Here is a 15,831-nt window from a genome sequence, read left to right as displayed (position 1 = left end):
TTTGGCAAGGCTTGTGGAATATTTACCACTGTTTGTTCCACGGTGCTTCAAACTGGGACACCACCACAGTCCAAACAAGTGATCTGTGCCTGCTGGCCATGGATCCAGCCCAGAGAGAGCCAGGAGCTGGCACTGTCAGTGATGGTATCCACACAAGCCACATTTGGGAAGCAGTTAGGAGTCATTTTAATCATTGAGCACTTTCTGTTGGGTTCGTTTAGTTCCAAGCTGGGTAATTACAGCCTCATTATTTTTCTTTTTACAATGAAGACAAGCCTGCAAGCCAGGCAGAATAATTTCTTCTGCTGCCGTTGCCAAGATATGATAGCACATCTACGCCATAAGGAATTTGTCATGGTATCAGTTTTATTAATGGTAAATAATGACTCTTCAGTTAAGCAACATCTTCACATCAGCTGGTGCCTAACCATAAAACACTAAGCAAATGTGAAACCCTACAGACAGGTAATTGAGTTGAGATTCCCAGTGCCCAGCATGTTTCTTGCTGACCAGAATGTGTCAAGTTTTCCAGGTCATTTTTTTTTCACTGAAATTAATACCCAGCTACAATCAGACTTTAATTTTAAAACCACAAAAGCTCATCTAAAAATAAGACATCAAAGTTCCCGTGGCAGTAAATAGAGGCCAGGACTAAGGGAAGGGTGGTAGATCAGGTATCAGGGAGTAATTAATCCTGTCTGTCCACCTTCACTGGCTGGAGGCAGAGCTCAGATCTTGCAGGGATATTTCCCAGCCAGAATCCACTGTCAGTGTGGCATACACTGAAACACACAGGGACATTGCTGTGATGGATCTTGCATCAAATTGTTTGAAGATACAAAATACATGTTTGGAAGAAAAAAGCTTTGAAAAGAAAATATCCACTAGAACTGTACTGTGGGCCTGTCCAGGCATTGGGTTCTGCACAAGCCCTGAAAAACAAGGTAGGAAATACAGTTATACCAGCATACCTTTTAATTAAAAATTTTAAGTCATCCTGTAGAGTCTGAAGAAATTTCTGCCATTATCTCAAAAAAACCCAACAAATTCAGAACTGAGCTGTTATTTGTAGCAGGGGGAAATGACTCTGTTTCTGCCACAGAGACACCTGGGTACGTCAGGCTGAGCACTGTGACCTGCTTTGGTTTCCTACGGCCACGCTCAGGTTGGCAGGAACACAACACACACAACGTGTGCTGTGAAACAACTGTGTGCATCTGCAGCTCAGCTTTCCCCACTGTGCTCTGCAGCAGGAAGCTGGTTGTAAGATCCCCTGATAAACCAACACTCAGCCCTCAGTTCTTGCCCTTCCTTCCCTTCCAGGATTAAGGCTGTGGCTGTTTCTGCCCCCAGTGCACGTGGGTGCTGTGAATGCTGAGCCTTGTCAGCCTTGCCCTGCACTGCCTTCTGCAAACCACTTGATTTACACCGTCTTGGGCAACAGCTCTATGGAACCCAGAGATGTGACTAGCATGGCATTGTATTATTAGACTTCCCCAGTGCAGTTTTACTTCTTGATCATCTGGGAAGGGAAAAACAGTTAGATAAAGAAGAATGTCATGACTCATTCCCCAATGCCACGGAGGTTCAGAACAACCAGAAAAGAGTTAACAGCACAGCCACCCTCCCAGTAGTATTTCAGAGTTTCTAAATACAGAGTTCCTTTCTGAGCTGGATGCCCATTTTGGTTATCTTAAAAGTATTTCTGAAACTCTTGGCCAACTTTAAACAAACAAACAGGGAGAAATATTTGTGAAGATAACACGGCAGAGAGTGTTTGGTTACTGAGTCTCTCTAAGTTTAAGGTTTTAGTTTTTAGATTATTTCTTTAAAGCTTGTGAATAGAAGAAAAAAGTGCTCTGGAGATGTTAAATCACACAACCATCCCAGCTATGGCTTTGGAATAACAATCATTCAACTTAGCAAATATCAAACGTGGGAAGGGATTTATCTGACGCATCTATATGATCATGTGAACTCCTTTCTCAAGGAGAAACAGTCTCTGCTGGAGACACAAGAGGAAGGAACTGTTTTGCCTTCTTTAAAAAAATATAACAACACAAGCAACTGTAACATGCTCAAAGCTTCCTGGCACAAATGCAAAAATGCAACATCTGAAATGTCAGCTGGTACGCTGGGAGGATTTACATGATTTAAAAGATTTATGAGAAAGAACTATTTCACTGGCTCCAGAGCATCTTGGAAAGCAGCAGTGGGGGGGACAATGGAAAAGAAGGGGAAAAAATCTCCAGCTAAGAGAAATTATCATGGCCAGTATGATTCTGTATTGCTCTTTTTAGTGCAAGAAAAAAAAATGGGTCAGGCACTCATAGGATTTTAAGCTGCATTTAAAGATGAATGAACGGAGTCTGCCATGAGTCTGTGATATGCCCATTTTCTCATATTGCATATTGACTCACATAGTCCTGTGGCTCACCTAAAGCCACACAACTCATTGCTGCTGAAGGCAGGATTAAGTCAAGAAATTCCTGACTTTTCCTCCCACTGTTGTTTCACTGGAAGCTGTTCTGCTGATACACAAAGTCTGGCCAGCTGGATTTCAGTGCAGGCTCTCAGGGGAGAGATGGGGTCACAGAGACAGGGGAAATAAATCCTGCCTTAATAAAAAGATAATATATCAAGCAAGGAAAAGGCATGAAACCATTTGAAACTATAAACTCTGCAACATTTATAAGTGTGCTTTGGCAATGCTCAAGTGGAAGGTTTGCTTGCTTTGTGGCTACCCTCTCCTGAAGTGGGTACTTAAGAGCCTGAGCAATGTCCTGAATGTCCTGAGGTGCTCCAGCACCAAAGTGAGCCCAGCTCAGCTCTGCCAGGGGATGGGGAAGGTGCCAGCTCCAGCAATGCCTCTGGCTCCCAGGCTCCTCCTGGGACAGGCACAGCTCACATCAGCACAGGGCTGGGGCTGATCCAACAGTGCCAGCCCCATCTGGGTCAGATCCTGCACCCCTGGGGGCCCTGTGCTGCCTGCAGGGTACCACATTCACCTATCATGGAACTGCTCACTTCCTCCTCCTTTTTACCAGCCATCTGCTGCTAGTGCCTTCCGTGGTTCATTCACAGATGTCACTGCAGATCTTTTGTGCAAAATATTCCTTCAAATCTATCTCTGTTTATGTTTTATTGTTGCAGGGTTTTTTTATATAAGCTTTTATTTAATTTTATTTAAATACTTTTCAATACATTTAAGTTTCATGAATGTTTCCATAAACAATGAGATGAAAGAGCTCAGTAATATCATTCCAGGGTATTAGATTAAGGTGAACATTTTTCTCCATCTGTTTCACCAATAACCTAAACTAATGCAGTTTCCAGACCAGAGCACATGATCTTAAGTGAACTGAAGAGAGTGAAAAGGTCTCTGGTGACATATAAAGACTTAGAGGAGATTGAACAAAGGTGTCCAATAAAATAAATTTCTGGCCAAACAGAACTGGAAAGACACAGAGATTACAATTCCTTCTATCATAACAGCAGTGACTCATCTAGTTGCATAGTCACTTGGGGTGAAAAAGAAAACAGTTACTCAATCTCTCAGGGATTTAGACACAGAAGAATATATTATGCAAGTTTTAGCTGCGTTACTAATGGCCTTGAAGCACACAACTCTACTATGACTCTCACTCAGCTCAGCAGATCACAAATAAGATGACTCACGTATCCATGACATGATAGGAAAATAGAGAGCCTAAGAAGTGCAGAGGCAGGTGCTAATACAGTCACAGAGCACGCAGTCAAGGGAAGAAGAGATTTATAAAATCAGGAGCAAAGGACTGCAGAGAAATCAGCTTGTGCCTTTGGAGACTCGAGGGCATGGACTGGGTTGGTTTTTCTTGGTGTCACCCCAGGAGGCTGTGAGTGTGAAGGCAGGCTGTGTGCAGAGAGGAGCCAGGCTCCTGGGGACACTCACCTGTATGTCCCCAGGCAATGGCAGCAGAGCTGGCCCTGGTGTCTGCGTGCACAGGGACATCACACACCACTGAAACTCATCCACAAACTTTACAATATTTATACTTGGCAGGACTTCCTAACCCGCTGTGCATTGTGATTTTGTAGAAGCTGTTAACTCTGATTGTTTAAAGACTAATTAAACCCACTGGTGGTGCCAGCCATAGCAGTGTTTTGCCCATTATCTCATGACTTACCTCCTCATGGATGAGGGCTTTGACAGCTGTTCTCAAAGCACTGGTTAAAATCTGATCAAATTCTGGACTAAACAGCTGGAAAAACAGTTGTTCCAAGAAAACTGTGATTCTTTATGCTCTGGAGCTCAAATCATAGCACAGATGTAAATGAAGCTTAAAGCTAAATACTTTACAGAAGCCAAATAATTAGGAGGATTAAATTAGAAAGGTGATGCCAATACATCTAGATTTGGAAGTTTATGCAGGTCAGAGCACAGTAAGATGTTTAGACCTGCACATGAGTCAAGCCAATGCTATTGCAGAAACATAGACAATGTCTGATTGTAATTTTTTAATTTTTACAGACAGTTTGGCACAGGCATTCCAAGCTGCAGTTCCCATTGCCTGACTGAAAGGTTCTGGATGGTCAAAGGATTATTCAATTATAATGTGTCTGTGTGATCTATTACCTGCAAAAACACAGCCCATGCAAAGCAGGAACCTCACATACTCAGGGGAAGATGAGGAAAAATTCTGCATTTTTGTTATCACAGAAAGGAGACCCTTGAGAGTAACAAGAATAGCACTAACGCACAAGCTTGAGTGACAATTTTTTATGAGCTCAGTTGCACAAAGGAACTGCAGAGAACTGCTTTCAAATGACTAAATCTGACACATTTCCTTTAAATATTACCTAATTCCAAGGGGTTTATTCTAGGCATTTCAGCTCACATATGTATGGGATGTAATGTATAGATACAGAAGGGATGCACCATTTCTTTCTGCTGTCAGAGCTGATTAACAAACCAGAGCAGGGTATTTTTGTACAAACCAGGATAACCTCCTGCCACATCCTGTCTCGTTCCCACAGCTGACAGTCCTTCATCCTTATCTCCTGTTAAACATGTAGGGGTTTAGGTGATGTGAAGCAGAATCAGAGGGGGTTTATGCTGGGAAGTAAAATGAGCACTTGGAAATCTCTTGTTACATGGACAGTGGAAGGAAAAAGCTTTTTATCTGCATCCTTTCTCTGTCCTCAGCATAACCCAGTGGAGGATCACCAGTACTTAACAAAACTATTTGTCTCATAAATTTCCTGAGAAGAAAACACTTGCAGGTTCAAGATTTAGATGAGTTTCATTGCTGCATTACTAATACACAATATTCCAAAGTATTTGAGTTATTTGCCCAGGATTACTGGGAACACAGAATTTGTGATTGTGCCTTTATTCTGCATATATTCACTGGAACAAACAGTGAGGGAGCAGGAATATGGCAAAAGCCTTCTTAGAGATCCAGCTGGTGCAAGCAGAAGGGTAATAAAAATACATCAGCAATAAAGTAAAGGCTCATCTATTATCTGAAAGAAGCACAGTTGCAATGATTTATGGAGTGACCTTTTTCTGAAAGAAGCCTGTATGTCCTCATGAATAAGGCTGATTGCAAGAGATGATACTGTTAACACAGTGTTCATATATTCTGAGTGTTAAAACTGCTGTGGAAAATAAGTGGCAGGTTTACTGGATGCTCTTTGTCATTTCTTGGCAATTTCAGATGGCAGTAAAGCAGTCATTCTGATTATTAGTGCCTTTCTATGATGGAAGCAGTTTTTTTTGGACAGGGACTATGTGAAGGGTCTGACAGAGTGTGAAGTGATGTGCAATAGCTGGAACTGTTACAGCCAGAAAATATCCTGTAACCCCAGCTGGTCAGTTCTGCCCCTGCCCTGTGATATTGTGCAACACTAATGCCAATTAAAACCCATGGAAACTGCTTTCCTAAACCTCTGTGCAAACTTTTGTCAAATCCTTGTGCTGTTACATCATCACAGCCAACTCTCATCCATTTCATTTGCTCCCAGACTTCTGCGAGGAGGAGTGAAATCACTCAGCTGTCCCTCTCCAACTCCTCCAGGCTGCAGCCTGTGCAGTGTGCTGGGGATCCAGACCCAGCACTGTGCTATGGGCAGCTGCAAAACAACATCTCCTTCCACCTGGCTCCTCCACCTTCCTCTTCTCCCACGTTAAAGGAGCCCACCTGCAGCTTTTGCAGCTGTGCACCTTCCAAGTATGAACTGGGCCAGGTGTGAACTGCTGCACAAGTGTCACGTTGAGAAACCCCACCTGTGAAAAGCTCCTGAGCTTTCCCACTTCCACCCAGAGTTCTGTTTAACCTACAGGCCAATTTCATGGACAGTGCTCAGCAAAGAAAGGGAAGCAAAGTATTCGGAGAAGGTTCTTCATCCCAAAGGACAGGCTGGGACAGGTTCCCCAGGGAAGTGGTCACTGCCCCAAGCCTGCCAGATCTCAAGGAGTGTTTGTACAACACCCTCAGGCACATGGTGGGATTGCTGGGCTGTACATGCATGGCTCTGAGCTGGAATCTATGATCCTGATGGATCTGTCCCACCCTGGGACATTCTGTGTGATGTGAGTTCTGGGATTCTCGGGGCTGTGAGCTGGGCTCCATGATCCTGTGCCACTCTGATTTTTTAAGATTTTCTAAGCCTTCTGATGTTTACATTCTTGTAATGAACTTTCTCACACACTTTCTGTAAACAACTTATTGTTTGGCATTCTTTCATAGAAGAAGAGAAATTTGATAAACTGTGAAGTTTGTCCAGTGTCATTGGAGAGGTGGCACTTTCACCCTCCAATCCACTGTCACTTTTAAAAAAATATAAATGTTAGAATCAGAAAATAAACTTCTCCTTACTTCACCTTAAAAACAATGTCTGCATTCGTGTCGCTATATGACTCATGTCCTATAGCGACAATCTTGATGGATCTGTCCTAACCTGGAACATTTCTGTGTCATGTCAGTGCTGGAGCACAAGCACTTGTGTGTGTTACCACGATCGCTCAAGAGTGGGAATGAGTTACAGATTCTGCCAGGCTCAAACAGCTTCGAGATGCTGGGCAGGTCCCTGGCGCCCTGGCAGGGCAGGTGACAGCAGCGCCACCAGCCCCCGCGGCCATTGCACGCACCACGGAGCACACAGGCTCGACATGAAATGACAGAATGACAGTGGCTCGCTTCCTCGGGCATCCCGCTCGTGGCGATGCCGCCGGTGAGTCACGGTGACGCGGTGTCACTCCCCTGGCCGTGCCGCCTGTCACCGCGCCGGGCGTGCCCCGTTGGTTCGGGGTTACCCAGGGCACGACCCCGCGCCAAGACGCCCTGCGGGGTGCTGGTGCCCAGGGGAAGGGAAAGGCGGTGTGCTGTGTCACAGCGCCGGGCGGGGCGGTGCCGTCCCGGTGCCACCCGGGTGCCAGCCCGGTGCAGGCCCGGTGCCCGCGCTGCTGCCATGGCAACGGCTGCGCGCCCCGGCACCGCGAGCGCCCCCAGCGGCCGCGGGCCGCTACGGAACTCTACAGGCCGCTTTCACTCATTGGCTGTCAGGCTGTAGGAACCGCCCACTCACTGACCTTCCGACCAATCAGCGTCCTCCGTTCCGCTCGGCGAAGGCGGAAGCAGTGTTGATAAACAACATCGCCCCGCCCCTGCCCTCGCTGACCCTCCCGCTCCTCCCCCTGGCGCGCGGCTGCATCGCGCCTTCTCATTGGCGGGCGGTCGTCCCCGCGCTGGGAAGCAGCCAATGAGAGGCGGCGGCGGCGGCTCGGGGCGGAGCCCGGCTGGGGCCGCCCCCGGTCGCGGGCAGTGGGCGGAAGCAGGAAGCGGCGGAGGGCGGCGGCGGCGGCGCCATGGGGGCCGTGCTCGGGGTCTGCTCGCTGGCCAGCTGGGTGAGTGCGGGTTCTGCTCCCGCCCCGAGCCTCCCTCACACCTCGAACCTCCCCTCACACCCCGGGGAGCGCGGCCGGCCCGCAGCGGTGCTTCCGCTGGCGGCCCGGAGCGGGCCCGGGGTGGGACCACGCTGAGCCCCCACGGGCGCCATCCCGGGCCCGCCGGATCCGGGGCGGCTCCAGCCCCTCGGAGCGGAGCGGTGCCCGCCTGGAGCCGGCTCTGTCCTTGCCACAGCGGGCGGCTGGCGGACGGGCCGGCCCTGGCGAGGCCCCCCAGGGCACCCCTGGCCGATAAACGCGGTTATCTGCCGGTGTTCGCGAACGCGCTGACAAAAACCCCGATTAGCGGCTTATCTGTGCGGCCCGGGAGTGGGTGTCTCTAAATGGGGCTCGGGTTTTCCTCTCGGTGTCGCCTAACGCGCAGGTCAGCTTCGAGGGGAATGCCCTTACTATTCCTGTCTGTGCCCTTCAGATTCCCTGTCTGTGCAGCGGGGCCTCGTGTTTGCTGTGCCGATGTTGCCCCAACAGCAAGAATTCGACAGTGACACGGCTCATCTATGCCTTCCTCCTCCTCCTCAGCACTGCACTTGCCTGCATCATGCTGGCACCAGGCATGGAAGAGCAGCTGAAAAAGGTATGGAGGGGGAAAATCTTTTTCTGACTGTTTTAAATGCCGTTACTTGTGCCAGTGACTATTGATTTTCTTTACTTGGAATGGATTATGTGTGAGAGACAAACACCCAAGTGTCCTTGCTCCTGAGTTGAGAGGCTGGGTGTACTGAATGGCTTCTGGCTGAAACAGCAAATTCTGTGAATGTTCCTTTTTTAGTGCATGCCTGGTCTCTGAAATCTGACCAGACCTGGAGACTCTCAGTTGTTATCAGAGGCCTGCTGCTGTGCTATCTTAATCTTCATGGGTGAAAAGTGTTGACATGGGGAGAGACAGATGATAATGAGGTCTGAGCACAAGGTCTTTTGTTCTCTGATCTCTCAGAAGTTTGTTGACTGAAAACCTTGGCTGTAACAGGAGTTAGAAAATGTAATTGCAGATGCAGACATAAATTCACAACAGAATGTAAATTCACAACGGAATGTAAATTCACAATGGAATGTGAATTTATCTTTCCCCAGATTCCTGGATTTTGTGACGATGGGCTCCACACCCAGATCCCCCACCTGGAGGGCTTTGTCAGCTGTGATGTGTTTGTGGGGTACAGAGCTGTCTATCGTGTCAGCTTTGCCATGGCTGTGTTCTTCTTCCTCCTGTCCCTGCTCATGATAGAAGTGAAGACCAGTAACGACCCCAGAGCTTCCATACACAATGGGTATGTGTGAGCCAGCTGGCTGCCCTTCCTTGCAGCTGCTTTCCTCCTTCCAGCTCCTCTGCTGAGCACAGTGCAAATTCCTTTGTGCATACACAGACAGCTTTGGCTTTCTTTTGGACCCAGTACAGAGTAGGGCTTTGCTCTCTTTAAAAGCTCCCTATTTATGTGAGATGTTCAGTGTGCTGGTTGAGGGTGCCACTCTGAGGTGGGGTAACCAAAAGGGCAGTGCTCTGTGTTTGCACAGAGATGTCAGATTGCAGCTAGTTTATATCTCCAACCTTGTGCTGCCTCTGGCACTCGTTGGGTCACTCTCAAGGCCAGTCTGACTCAGCTATCAGAAACTGGTTTCTGATTTCCAATTCCCTGATTGAACTGAGTTGGTTTTGGACTGGATGACTGAATCATCATAGAGTCATTTAATTGGAAAGGGACTTTTGGAGAGCATAGAATCATAAAATTGTAGAGTAGTTTGAGTTGGAAGAGACCTTAAGACCATCCACTTCCAATGCCCTGCTGTGGGCAGGGACACTTTCCACTGGCCCAGGTGGCTCAGAGCCCCATCCAGCCTGGCCTTGAGCACTTCCAGGGATGGGAAGTCCCCAGCCTCCCTGGTCAACAGGATCACATGATCCAAAGCCCTGGTTGGAGCAGGACCAAGCTGCTTACAGATCATGTCAGAGCACATGACTGCTGTGTGGGAACTGACTGTGTGTGGAGTAAGGCCAATATTTATTGGTTATTCATTTATTTCTCTCTTCTTTTAAAGGTTCTGGTTCTTCAAAATAGCTGCCATCGTGGCTATCATGGTTGGAGCATTTTATATCCCCGAAGGGCCTTTCACAAGAGGTACAGTTGATGTTCATCATGGAATTCTGATTTGTATAAGCTCAAACCTTTTCACAGATTAATTGGCAGTACTGAAAGTTCTTTTGTAGAAGATGCAGCTTCTGCCCATCTTTGTTGGAGTACCTTGGTCCATCCAGTATTTTAGTGACCAGCTGAAGTTATGGCAATAAGAAATCCCTTTTCAACCTAATAGGTTTTGGTTATTAATAATTTTCTACGTCAAGGGACAGCCACTACTGAGCTGATCTTCTGACACTAGACTGGGGGCAACTTGGAACACTGACAACTGCTAAATACTTCCCTAGAATCTCTGAAAAACCTGTGTGGAAACCTCTACTGTCTGGCCACATCAGAGGAACTTGAAAGGGTTGTTGACCCTCAAAGAAGTGTGGGATGATGACCCTTATGTACTCAAAGATGCCACATGTTAGATGTTGCCTTGGGCTGAACATTCCCATCCTCAACTTGACCAGCAGTGGCTGCATCCCTGAAGAGCTGGGACTCCTTCCATGCTCCTGCCAGATTGAGGCAAAGTTATTAACAACATCTGCATTTCTAATTACAGTTTCAGGTTTATTTCATGCTTTTTTTGTTTTTAAACAGATGTAGCATGCACATTATGAAAGCTAACTTCTTTTTCTTGCACTCTTTTCTAGCTTGGTTTTGGATTGGTGTTTCTGGAGCCTTCTGCTTCATTCTTATCCAGTTGGTTCTACTTGTGGATTTTGCTCACTCTTGGAATGAGAGCTGGGTTGAGAAGATGGAAGAGGGGAACTCCAAATGCTGGTATGCAGGTAAGAATCTTAACCTGGAAAGGATTTGTTTGTACTGGCCAGTAGCCTGCAGAATATCATTTACTGGTTTGCAGACATACCTAGAACTAAACTGCACAATGTCCCTGAGTCACTGCTGTAAACTCCTGAAATAAATAGCAGCAATGTTTCCTTTTTCTTGTTCCATAAAATGTGAGATATTTTAGGCTTGTGAGTAGCACATCTGACAGTCCTAATAAACCACACTTGCCTGGTTGACAGGGTGTGCTCAGAGCCTGCTTCCCTTCAAGCCTGACTCTGCTGTGTCCCCAGGAGCTCAGTTGTGTTTGTGACAGTGGCTGCAGTGCCACACTGACTGTGCCTTGGTGCCTGCTCCCCAGCTGGCCACTAATTACAAAGTGCTAATTGTTGTGGCTCTTAGCTCATAGCTAAGAATGCTGCCATAGCATTTTGTGGCTTCTTACAAAGAACAGAGTGGAAACAAAAATGGGTGACCTCAAGCACAGGAATCCAGGGCAGGTAAATGTCCATGAGAAGTGTGCAAAAAGCACTCTCTCATTATGCCACTGTGGCCTGATACCAGTTACACTAATTAAACTGCTGCTGAGAGGCAGGTCCTGTTCCCCTGATGGCAGCCCTGCTTAGTGAGCCCAAGCAGAAATTTAGCCATACCTTACAAAGATGCAGTCTCTAGTCTGGTTTTGTGACCCAGACTGCCAGGTGAGGAACAAAGACTGTCTTAGTGCAGTGTTAGCTGGATATTAAGCCATTTCAGATGTACTACTAAAACTATATGTGTAATGTAAATTTTTTTTTCCTGCAGCTCTGTTGTCCTGTACAAGCCTGTTCTATGCCTTGTCCCTGGTTTTTGTCATTCTCTTCTATGTTTTCTACACAAAGCCTGATGCCTGCACTGAGAACAAGTTCTTCATAAGCTTTAACATGATCCTGTGCATTACTGTCTCCATTGTTTCTATCCTTCCAAAAGTTCAGGTATTATTTTTCTCTTTTCTTCTGATATACCAAGCAGGGATGAAGTGGGAAGGATGTAGTAGCAGTTCAGTCAGAGATAAGAACTTTAAAACTTGGCTATCATAGCTTTTGTAGTTAGGAACTAAAAAAAAAATAAAATCTTGCTCTGAAAACATTTTACTGCATAGTGACACATTTTCTGAAGAGAGGCTTTTTTTAGCTAACATGGTTTTGGACTTGGTTTCCATGTGGAGGGCTGCTGGCATGGTTTTAGTGGTGAAGGCCCTGGCAGGACAGAGGAATCTGTTAGGGAGTAGCAAAGTAGCTGGAGATTTATTTGCTTAATATTGTGGCTTTGAATTAGGGGTAAACTTGTTTAATGTAAGAGGAAAGTTGCATGTAACTCAATTCTGAACTGGTATTGCTCAAATCACATGCTAGATTCACATCTACAAAATTGTTTGAAAAGGTTGAGATTAACTCAGTAACAGCCTGTAGCTGAGTCTTGGGCACAAAAAGAAAAGGATTTGGTTTGCTTTTTCTTTATCTGTTTGAGTTGCTTTTTTGCATAAATTATATAACTCTAAGGAATTTCTTCCAGTCTTTTGAATGTGGAACAAAGCCCAGTGTATTTCTACAGCATTGGTTTTCATGCTAGTAATGGTTTCATCTGTGGCAGTGGGGTAAAAGCATCCAGCTCTAGGTGAACCTTCCCCTTTTGACCTTGGCTTCTTCTGCTTTGGAACAGGAGCATCAGCCTCGCTCTGGCCTCCTCCAGTCCTCTGTCATCACACTCTACACCATGTACCTCACCTGGGCAGCCATGTCCAATGAGCCTGGTAAGCAACACTGTCTTGAGTCCCATATTTTGGTGTGAAAGCAGAAGTTGATGGTTGTTACAGATCACTCTGTGGGAATTGCTGATCTGTTCAGATCAAATCCAGTGAGGCTGAAAACCTGACTTGACTGAAACCATCAAAGTGCTTCTTTGCAGAACAAAACTGGAGTGTTGTAAGGGGGAAAAAGAAACAGTGTCAGTGCATTCTGATGTTATTTATTTATTATAGCCTTGTCTAGCTCACAGGCAGGAAAAACATTGCAGGCAATTTCTGCCTCTGGAGAATTAAAGAGATCAGCAGTTAAAGGGAATGAAAAATTGCAAGCTTACTTGTCATCTTTTCTTAGCTACATGCTGGCATCTCTCTAATCTGCCTTGAAATCCCTTTCAGAAAGAAACTGTAACCCAAGTCTGCTGAACATCATCACCCAGATAGCTGCACCCACAGCTGTTCCAGCCAATGCCACTGTCCCTCCTGCCACTCCTGCTCCACCCAAGTCCCTGCAGTGGTGGGATGCCCAGAGTGTTGTTGGACTGGTTATCTTTGTCCTTTGCCTCTTGTATTCCAGGTAGGATCTGCACTGCTATCCAGTGATAGAGAATTGGGGTTTGCCTCCTTTGTTTGAATCTAGTGCAAAATGTACCTGCATTTATTCACATCCAGCTGCTGTCTCAGGCCTGAGGTCAAATGTGGCTCATAAACTTGTTTTGCTTTGTGCATGAGGATAAGCCTTGTCAGCCCAATCCAGATAACAGAACAACATGTGTTACAAGGTGATTGGAGGGATGGAGCACCTTTCCTATGGGGAAAGGCTGGGTTTGTTCAGCCTGGAGAAAGGAAAGCTTTGGGCTGACCTAGTTGTGACTTTCCAGTGTCTGAAGGGAGCCTGCAAGGACCATGGAGAGAGACTTTTAAAAGGTCATGGATTAAATCTGGAAGAGTAAATTTAGATTAGATACTAGGAAAAAAATCTTTACTGTAAGGGTGATGAGGCACTGGATTGGTTGTGCAGAGAAGTTGTGGGTGCTCTATCCCTGGAAGTGTTCAAGGCCAGGCTGGATGGAGCTGTGAGCAGCTTGATCTAGGTGTAATGTGAGATTATCTTTAGGGTTCCTTCCAAACCACACCTTTCTATGATCTGGGACTAGGAATGCTGTTTAATTAAGTTAACAAAAGCTTGGATGAAAACATTTGGAGGAATTTCCCTATGCTTCCAAATGGATGATTTGCTATTCCCATACATTCATTGTGGTTCTTTGCTTGCTTGATTATCAAACACAGCTGATGATAAAAGGAGTTGTTAACCAGGTCTCTTTGGGTTACACTGCAGCATCCGCTCCTCAAGTAACAGCCAGGTGAACAAGCTGACCCTGTCAGGCAGTGACACTGCCATCCTGGAGGACACTGTGGGGACAGGCAGTGGCACAGCTGAGGAGGGCGAGGTGCGCCGTGTCACGGACAACGAGAAGGATGGTGTGCAGTACAGCTACACCTTCTTCCACTTCATGCTCTTCCTTGCCTCTCTGTACATCATGATGACACTCACCAACTGGTACAGGTGAGAGCCACAGGGGAGCTGAGGGTTCTGTGTGGGTGGGAGACTCTACTCCTGCCACGTGGTGAAGGGGCTGTCCCTGTGCCAGCTGCAGTACAGCTGTGACTTCTCAATTTAGGGTTACTCAATTAAGGTGTGAGAAGGCAGCATGGCACAGCCAGCAGCTGTGGTTCCAGGGCACTACTGCAGAGCTGCAAGGGCAGAAAGCGTGGCTGCCATTCTTCAGCTGGAGGAGTAGCAGGAAGGATACACATGGAATTGGTTTCAGATGGCCTCCTGCAAAGTTTGTTAGAAGCCAGCCTGCTGTTAGTGGCTTTTCAACCTGGCAGAGATGTGCAGGGACAGCCATATGTGTTGCTTATCAGAGATGGGATTTCCCACATCTGTTGGAAACACTTGGGCATGCCCTCTGCTGCTGCAGCTCAGAACCACTGCTCCCAGGACATGGTATAAATTAGCAAATACTTCCTTGAACAGCATCATATGAGCATGAGCAAGCAGGCTTGAAAACTGGGTTCCAAGATCCACAGCCTGTGATGGAGCCACAGGAAACTGCTGGTTTAGTTGTCTATGCTCTCACAAAGGGTCTTGATTGGAGTGCCCCAAAGGGTTGCCCTCACTTCAGATCCATGAGAGGTACCAAGGAATAGGGGGAGGTGTTTTCTGTGTCTGCTAATGGATTTCTTTACTTTTTAGCCCTGATGCAGATTTCAAAACCATGACGAGTAAGTGGCCAGCCGTGTGGGTGAAGATGACCTCCAGCTGGGTGTGTCTGCTTCTCTATCTCTGGACCTTAGTGGCTCCTCTTGTCCTTACTAATAGAGACTTCAGTTAAGTTCCTGCACCTTCTGAGCTTACAACAGTGGGGAACTCTTTGCTGACAGCCAAAATGTTCATTTATTGCTTTAGTTGCTGTTTCTTATGTTGGTATTAAAATGCAGTTGGATAGACAGTTATGTATTGCATAATGCTTGATGCAGCACCAAAATTATCAGTTATCTTTCTATTTTAACCTTTACCAGGGTTATCTTATTACTGCATTTTTAAAATTCACTACAGCTGTGCTGTCAAAGCACAAAAGAAATTATCTATTCTGTCCAAAAGCCACAACCTTCTACTGAATAGAAGTTAACATTTAGTTAAATATGAAGTAATATATTTTAAAGAGCAATTATAATCAGCATAATGCACTACTCTGCTCATGCTTCAGTTTCTGGAAGTGTAAGCCATGCTGCTTGATTTCTACATTCCACTGCTAAAGTTTATTTACAGGAAAAGTTTATTTAAATTACTTAACTTTGTGTTGTGGCAAAAAAGCACCCTCACTCCTCACCAAAAGAACAACTCTGAAGTTGAAAAACTGGTTAACACTTAATTCTTTTAAGACAAACTTGCCCTTTTTAAGAGGCAATTTCTATGGTAACTTCTTTTTTAGAATGTTTGCCAAATAGAGTGGTAAGTGTATGAGTAGCTTAATGAACTTTATGATTATGTTGGAAAATAGAGCTTATTGATTGATTGGTTTCAGTTGTCCAATATGCTTAATAAAAGTAACACACATGGAATTATTATTATTGGCTCTAAGGCATTTGCACTGTAAACTCATTTGAATAAAGCAAACTAACTACTGAAA

The 15,831-nt window shown here is 45.9% G+C and overlaps 1 protein-coding gene across 1 annotated transcript; it reads left to right on the top strand.

The window, feature by feature from the left end:
* Window positions 1-7,733: 7,733 nt before the first annotated feature.
* SERINC3 (serine incorporator 3) lies at window positions 7,734-15,831 on the top strand. Its single transcript, XM_064729618.1, has 10 exons — window positions 7,734-7,888; window positions 8,361-8,522; window positions 9,020-9,213; window positions 9,980-10,059; window positions 10,716-10,853; window positions 11,656-11,825; window positions 12,553-12,643; window positions 13,034-13,211; window positions 13,974-14,201; window positions 14,895-15,831. The coding sequence occupies exons 1-10, from the start codon at window positions 7,850-7,852 to the stop codon at window positions 15,031-15,033; spliced, it is 1,419 nt and encodes a 472-aa protein (XP_064585688.1). The 5' UTR covers window positions 7,734-7,849; the 3' UTR covers window positions 15,034-15,831.

Source organism: Zonotrichia leucophrys, chromosome 20 (assembly GCF_028769735.1).
Source record: "Zonotrichia leucophrys gambelii isolate GWCS_2022_RI chromosome 20, RI_Zleu_2.0, whole genome shotgun sequence".
Taxonomy (NCBI): domain Eukaryota; kingdom Metazoa; phylum Chordata; class Aves; order Passeriformes; family Passerellidae; genus Zonotrichia; species Zonotrichia leucophrys.
Note: the sequence above shows the minus strand (reverse complement) of the source record. Positions and strands in the feature narration are given on the sequence as shown.

What these genes read in the sequence shown, in the direction of transcription:
- SERINC3 (XM_064729618.1), top strand. Translation starts at nt 7,850, where the DNA reads ATGGGGGCCGTGCTCGGGGTCTGCTCGCTGGCCAGCTGG. An exon ending in TCTGCTCGCTGGCCAGCTGG is followed by an intron (nt 7,889 to 8,360) that starts GTGAGTGCGGGT and finishes TGTGCCCTTCAG; the next exon opens with ATTCCCTGTCTGTGCAGCGG. An exon ending in CTCCAAATGCTGGTATGCAG is followed by an intron (nt 10,854 to 11,655) that starts GTAAGAATCTTA and finishes TTTTTCCTGCAG; the next exon opens with CTCTGTTGTCCTGTACAAGC.